Raw genomic sequence first — 7092 nt, 5'->3', positions numbered from 1 at the left:
TAGGTCTGAGGCGGCCAGAAGATGCAGAGCGTAGGGGTCTTGAGGGTGTGTAGTTAGAGACCATTGACCGGAGGTAGGCGGGAGCGGCTCCCTTTGCCGCACGGTATGCTAGGTCGAGGGGCTTGAAGCGGATTCGTGCAGCAATGGGGAGCCAGTGCAGGTCCCTAAGAAGTGGGGTGACATGGGCCGACTTCGGTAGGTTTGTTGAGATCAGGCGGGCCGCTGCGTTCTGAATGAGTTGAAGAGGCTTGGTGGCGGTGGCCGGGAGGCCAGCGAGCAGTGCGTTGCAGTAGTTGAGGCGGGAGGTGACTGTTGATTGAACGAGGAGTTGGGTGGCTTCTTTTGTCAGGAAGGGGCGGATCCTTCTGACGTTGCTCAGGAGGAATTTGCAGGTTCTGGTTGTCGCTGCGATGTGAGCAGAGAAGTTCAACTGGTCCTCGAGGACAACACCAAGGTTCTTGGCGGTCGGGGCCGCGGTCACAGCTGCATTCTCGACTGTGATGGAAAGGTCGGTCAGGGGGGAGGATTTGGCCGGCAGGTGGAGCAATTCTGTTTTGCTTAGGTTCAGTTTGAGGTGGTTGGTCGTCATCCAGGCGGAGATGTCAGACAGACAGGCCGAGATCCGCTCAGAGACGTGGATATCTGAGGGAGGGAAGGAGAGGAAGAGTTGAGTATCGTCGGCATAACAATGATAGGAGAAGCCATGAGACGTGATAATGTTACCCAGTGATTTAGTGTAGAGGGAGAAGAGAAGGGGTCCTAGAACCGAGCCCTGGGGGACACCCGTCCGCAGGGGGGCGGGTGGCCGTCCGGGTCCCTCTCCATGACACTTGGTAGGAGCGGTCATTGAGGTATGCTGTCAGCCATGTCAGCGCAGACAAGTAAAAGTAAAAGTCCTCGATTCAAAGTTGTACTCAAGCAAAACTATGACATTTAAAATGTACCAGTACCTAATTATCTAAATGAAAAGCACTTGCTCCAACATCATGTCGGTATGAGGAAACATTCCATCTTAACCTCTATAGTTTAAGTAAAGTACAAATACCTCAACATTTTAAGTACAGGACTTGAGTAAAAGTACTTGGTGTCTTGATACCTCTGACGTGCCTGCTCTCTGCACTACCCAGAAGCACCCAGGGTCATATACACCAGACTGACTCCTACAGGTGGACTCATTCTAGCATTATGGCAAAAGGGATCTAATTAGTTTCAAGTTCAAGTTTCAAGTTTCTTTATTAGTTGTCATACAGAAGTACAGAATACTTTTATATAAAATGCTTCTTTTTGTTTTGCTCCAGAGATTGTGCTAGATAAAAATAGATAAGTATAAAAAGTATAGTAAGTATAAAATAGAAGTCAAGTACGTAGACAAAGAGTGTTCAATATATACATACAATGTACAATGCAGAGTAGAAAAGTAACTGAGTTACAATACAATATACTATACAGTACAATGCAGAAATGGGATGAGGTACAATTTAGGTACAATTTACAGTAAGGTGTAATGAGGTATGGGTTGTAGTGCAAATTCTTTGCCAATAAATATAAAGTGTGTTTAGGTGTTCTAAAGTGGGTGCAGCAGTGAGTTGTTTGTTTAAAGTGAGTGTGTGCGTGTGGATGTGTGTGCTGTGAGTGCATTTGATCGTTGTTATGATTGTTCATTATTCAAACCTTGTTCATTGAGCAATCATTGTTCATTGAGCATCCTGATGGCCTGGGGATAGAAGCTCCTTCTGAATATCTCTGTGCTTGCCATGAGACTCCGGTATCGCTTGCCTGACCGCAGCAGATCAAAGAGGCAGTTGTTTGGGTGGCTGGAGTCTTTGATTATTCTGTATAGTATAGTTTATATACATTAAGAGTTCAAATTGAAAATTGTATATTGTATAGTAGTGTATATAGGAACCAGTTTCTCAGGAACTTAGCATGTCTTTTTTTTTACCATGCATATCTTGTGTCTTACCTATTTAATTTTTTCTATGCCTATTACAATCAATGCGGGCATGACCACCCGCATTTCACTGTATGCCCTGGTATGTATGTGACAAATAAACCTCTTGATTCTTGATTCTCTTGATTCATATCCTGGGTGCTGGTGTACAGTAGGTGCAGATCCAGGTCCTGGCAGGCAATTACACCTACCTGTACAGTTTATTATTCCACCCCTGATTACATAAAAGTGTCATGTTAATATGGTACAAAACTACACTTAAATAAGGTAACGATAGTGCACAACATCAATTGTCCAGTTCATAATGGTAATCTGCCAGAGGTATTACAAGTATTATAATAAAAACATACTCTATTTGCATTGCCTCAAATTACTGGTTGTGCATCGTGGAGCTTTGTCTGGTATGAGAACTTATTTGAACTCGTAAATATTTTTATAACTAATATTTGCTTTAGAATGATCTTTAGATTAAAATGTGTTCTCACTGAACGTCACAAGTACAGTGCAACGGAAATAAGTTGGCATCTAACCAGAGTGCAAATGTAACAGTAAAGTGCATTAACAATATAAAATGTACTTAATTAATTAAATGTGATATATATATATATATAACAAGCTACTGAGTAATATGCTAAACTGATGTATGTATATTATGTACAGTGATACAGGTGTAAATATACTATGGTAGTAGTAAGCCATACTGGCCAGTGGTATAACTAGTAAGAAGAGTAGGTATAAGATATATAAAGATATGTGAACAGGGATGTATGCAGATATATCCAACATTTGTAGATAAATATACTGATATATACAGTGTAATAGTATTATTGTAGAATTAGTGTTTATTCAGTACAGCTGCAGAGGAGTGTTTATAAAAGTTCTGTACAACAAGTCATCCGGAAGGGCACAACTCTATCAGCTGAGTAACAATGTTCATCAAAGTGTTGAGTGCTACAGTGTAGGTTAGTATATTAGGACAAGTGCATGACAGTAAGGTTAGTTAGGGTTAGATTTTTTTTTTTACAGATAATGGTTGAAGAAGTGCGTCTTTAGTCAACGGCGAAAGATTGGACGGGTTTCGGCTGTCCTATCTGGGGTGGGTAGTTCATTCCACCATTGTGGGGCAAGGACTGAGAAAAGGCAGGTTCTCCTTGATGACCCTCCCGGAGCTCGGATAGGAGTGGGTCTGAGACGGCCAGAAGATGCAGAGCGTAGGTCTTGAGGGTGTGTAGTTAGAGACCATTGACCGGAGGTAGGCGGGAGCGGTTACCTTTGCTGCATGGTATGCCAGGTCGAGGGCCTTGAAGCGGATTCGTGCAGCAATGGGGAGCCTGTGCAGGTCCCTAAGAAGTGGGGTGACATGGGCCGACTTTGGTAGGTAACATGCAAGAACAACAAGAAACGCAGTCCTTGATCTAATATTTTATCATTTTAAAAGCATTGCAGCGTAATGTGATAATACCATAGCTCTGAAATGATTGTTATTACAAAGGGTTTGGGAGAAATAATACACTAAGAAAAAGAAGGAAAAAAACGATTTAAAACATTTAGTAGTGACCACATTTGTGGCAAATAACCCCCTCTTCATTGGGGCAAAGGGCCCCCTTTTGGTTGATTGAGAAAGAATTCTGATCATTTTATTTTCTTTAGATTTAGTATTCCAATAATCAGTGATTTTAACCTACCTAGCAAGCTTAGTGGACAACAAACAAATGCATGTTTTAGCATAATAGGGTGTTAACTGCCAGCTCTACCATTAGGATAGGCCTAGCTAAATCTACTGTAGCTAATTTATACAGTAGACCAATTAAAATGAGGTTTGAGATACATTTTATTTTTTAAAGCAGACCAATTACATTTCTAAAAATAGATGAGAACTTAATTAATAGCATAAATAGTGGTTCAGCTTAGCTCAAATGTTCAACAGAATTGTGAGTTTTGTGATAAAAGCAAGATAAAAGGCACAGCCCCCCTAAAAGTGATCTAATAACGTTGATGCTTGCCATGGCCAGTAGGGGGCGAATTTGCAGTGGCCCAATATCCAGATTTCTTCTATAAGCCAGGGGTTCCCAAAGTTTTCAGGCCACGACCCCGAAATAATTTTTATTTTTTATAAATGGAAATGTATGGTTGAAACATGCAAACGTTCAAACGCACGCACACACACTAATAAGCATTGAAGGCTTTTAACCAGGGCCGGACTGGGGAAATCATTCAGGCCAGGAAATATAGTGCAAAATATAGCCCCAGTCAGGCCACTTTTTAAGCAGGTGGTCTGGGGTCCCCCACCAGGAAATGTTTTGTTACAAAGATTTAATTTCCTGCATTCTGGTGCAGGAATTTTTTAATTTGTACCCTTTAAATGCCAGTGTTTGTGATGGCATCACAAATTATTGTTAAAAAACAGGCTAGCATACTGTACCCTGTGTGTCACTGTTTTATACTTCCTGTTTGTTTTGTTTTTAACTTCACTTGCCAAGATCAGTTTTTAACTTTGACTGTTTTGTTTTTATGCCCTTTAGGTGACCTTGGGTGTTCTGAAAGGCGCTTTCAAATAAAAGGTATTATTATTACATCAAGTCAGCACTGTACCTCCCCTCCCCCATGCTGCTATGACACCTGAATTCCCCCAAGGGGATTAATAAAGGAACACTTGACTTGATAAGTGTGGCTCCCCTGTTGAGATGGGATGTTCCCGTTGCTGATTGGGGCTGCCTATAATCAGCCAGACTGCCAGAGTACTCGCTGAAGAAGAGCATCCTCGACCAAGACGTCCAGGCGACAATAAGTCAAACCGGAGTACCGTCTCTTCTACTGTGGGTATAAAAACTAAGATACAAATTTCCACCATCTCACATTTCATCACCATAACACTGTGATGCCGACCGAGTGAACTGGGAAATGTGACATTTTCATCTACACACACACACCCACACACCACTGGGGGGAAATATTAATATTGTATTAAAACAATATAAACTGTGTTCCTGCAACCAGTACATTCAAATGAGTTATTGGTAAGTGTGTCTGAAACAAATCAATGACTCACGGCTGTGACCTGTATGGACAGGACAGTGTAGATATTATAAAGACACATCTAGTATATTATAATAGACACTAGGACCATGTGACTAATTGACCACTAGTTTTATTTGATTTTGTATCTATAAGTGCAGTCTATGAATGTTAACACGACAACAACAGATATATGAGCATTGCTCCCAGAGGTGATGTGTTTTATAGTGCAGAGTATACATACAAACATTTTACATTCACAAGTGTAGAAAAACGTCTTCACCATGTCGGGTCACAACAAGCTTGGCTCCACTCTTGTAAAGTCTCATTCCTAGGGATGTGTCGATATCAGATGAGAACAGGTGGTGTATAACATTCACCCTCAACAACAATAAATATCCTCATTTCCTCTTCTTGGCCTTGGCCGAGACGTTAGCGTCCTTGGAGGTGGAGTTGTAGGTGGCGCTGAGCAGCATGGTGAGGAGCAGCGCCAGGGGCACCAGCAGGTAGGGGGCGTAGATGGACACCAGCAGGCAGCGCTCCCTCCAGGTCTGGGGACCAGGGAAGGGTTTGGTGGGGAACGGATAGAAGAGGATGTGGGCTAGAATAGGCACCAGAGTCGTGGCCACGTGTGTGGAATAGATGATGGCTGGTGTCCTGATCCACTTACACCCACCTGGGCATGATGAGAGACACACAGACACACACAGGTGGTCATCAGAAGAAGGCGTCATTGAACATTAAAAAGGGACACTTCATCCATTGTAAAGGAGTCATTTGAATCCTTGCACCAGTGTTCTGATTTTTTAGATACTTGAGGTAGAAATAATTAGTGTTGTGGTGCTAATAGAAGTCAGTAATATACGTCAGTAGAAGTCAATAATAGAAGTCAGTAGTAGAATTCAGTAATAGAAGTCAGTAATCACTAAAGATCATAATAGTCTCTACAGTGAAGTATAGGGACTTCTGAACCAGGGTATGAAGCAAATGGTTGTCTTCTAAAAAATAAAAAAATAAGTTGTTGTTGGATGGAGTCCCAGTTTGTACCAAATTAAATATTCTTATTAAAATGGATGGAGTATCCCTTTAACAAAAAAAATTGGGTGTTTGGTTAGAGATGTCCACTAGAGGTCAGACTTGAGCCATATTTGTATCACACAAGATGTGCAGCGCCTCACACTACAGACACCCTTTGCTGCAAATACACACGAACCTTTTAGGAAAGCATAGGCTGCAACGGGAAAGAAAGGCGTTTGAACCAAAGCTTCGCAGAAAATAAACGACTTAAACCAGACAGGGGGATCCAGCATCATTGGATCTCTGTACTCCTCCGCATACCACTTCAGGAGATCTTTGAGCTGTCAAAACGAGAGAAAGACAAAGTATTTACACCAGTCATCATGGTGTATTAGAGCTGACAGATAACTGTTCTCTAGTAGCAGTGTAGAGGTGTGGAGTTAGTTCACTTACCGCTTGGGGATAGACGTGTTGAGGTAGCAGGGCTTGGAAGTCAATGAATAATGTAATAGGAATGTGAGATGCAAAATAAAAGAAAAATAGTATTTCTAATACACGGATAGCCATACTTATATTCTATCAAATGTCAGGCAGAATGAATGTCCTGGTCCTGGAGAAGGTGGCAGCAGGTGAAAGTTTGGAGTCTGATGAGTGTCGTAGGAACGCGTGGTTCACGGTTCGATCCCATTGGTTGTTGGAGAGGAGAGGGCGTTACTGAATATGTTCCCGCCTCCTCTCCCGAAGCTGGTTCCACACGTGTCCTGTCTGTCCAGCGTCCTGTGCTGGTCAGAGTATAAACTACAACCATATATAATAACTGTATAACCTTTATATTATGTCTATGGCTACAACCACTTAAATCAAGGCTCTAATCAGCATTAATTCACGCCCCCCCCCCCGCGCTATCTCCACTCAACATTCAACATGTATTGAGCCGTACTGTATTGTACCCATTCTGCAATCTGTTAATACAATTTTCAATCAATCAACCAATCAATCAATCAATCAACGTTCATTCATTTTATCCCCACGCTCTCTTCCCCCTCCCCCTCACAAGCTCCATGTAACGCGGAAGTACAGTGGTCTACTCTATGCAATATGAAGTGTCA

The 7092-nt window shown here is 42.1% G+C and overlaps 1 protein-coding gene across 1 annotated transcript; it reads right to left on the bottom strand.

The window, feature by feature from the left end:
• Positions 1-5120: 5120 nt before the first annotated feature.
• Positions 5121-6595, bottom strand: tmem97 (transmembrane protein 97). The gene is made up of 3 exons (XM_084326004.1): positions 6437-6595; positions 6180-6324; positions 5121-5642 (listed from the first exon to the last, which is right to left on the bottom strand). The coding sequence occupies exons 1-3, from the start codon at positions 6548-6550 to the stop codon at positions 5368-5370; spliced, it is 534 nt and encodes a 177-aa protein (XP_084182130.1). The 5' UTR covers positions 6551-6595; the 3' UTR covers positions 5121-5367.
• Between the last annotated feature and the right edge of the window lie 497 nt (positions 6596-7092).

This window comes from Notolepis coatsorum, assembly GCF_963971535.1.
Source record: "Notolepis coatsorum genome assembly, chromosome: 1".
Taxonomy (NCBI): Eukaryota; Metazoa; Chordata; class Actinopteri; order Aulopiformes; family Paralepididae; genus Notolepis; species Notolepis coatsorum.
This window is presented reverse-complemented; position numbering and strand designations above follow the sequence as displayed.

Bases quoted from the DNA above. Each gene is read 5' to 3' on its own strand.
- tmem97 (XM_084326004.1), bottom strand. From the start codon at position 6,550: ATGGCTATCCGTGTATTAGAAATACTATTTTTCTTTTATTTTGCATCT. The intron at 6,325-6,436 runs GTAAGTGAACTA...TCGTTTTGACAG, and splicing joins AACACGTCTATCCCCAAGCG to CTCAAAGATCTCCTGAAGTG. The intron at 5,643-6,179 runs GTTCGTGTGTAT...CATCATGCCCAG, and splicing joins AGCCTATGCTTTCCTAAAAG to GTGGGTGTAAGTGGATCAGG.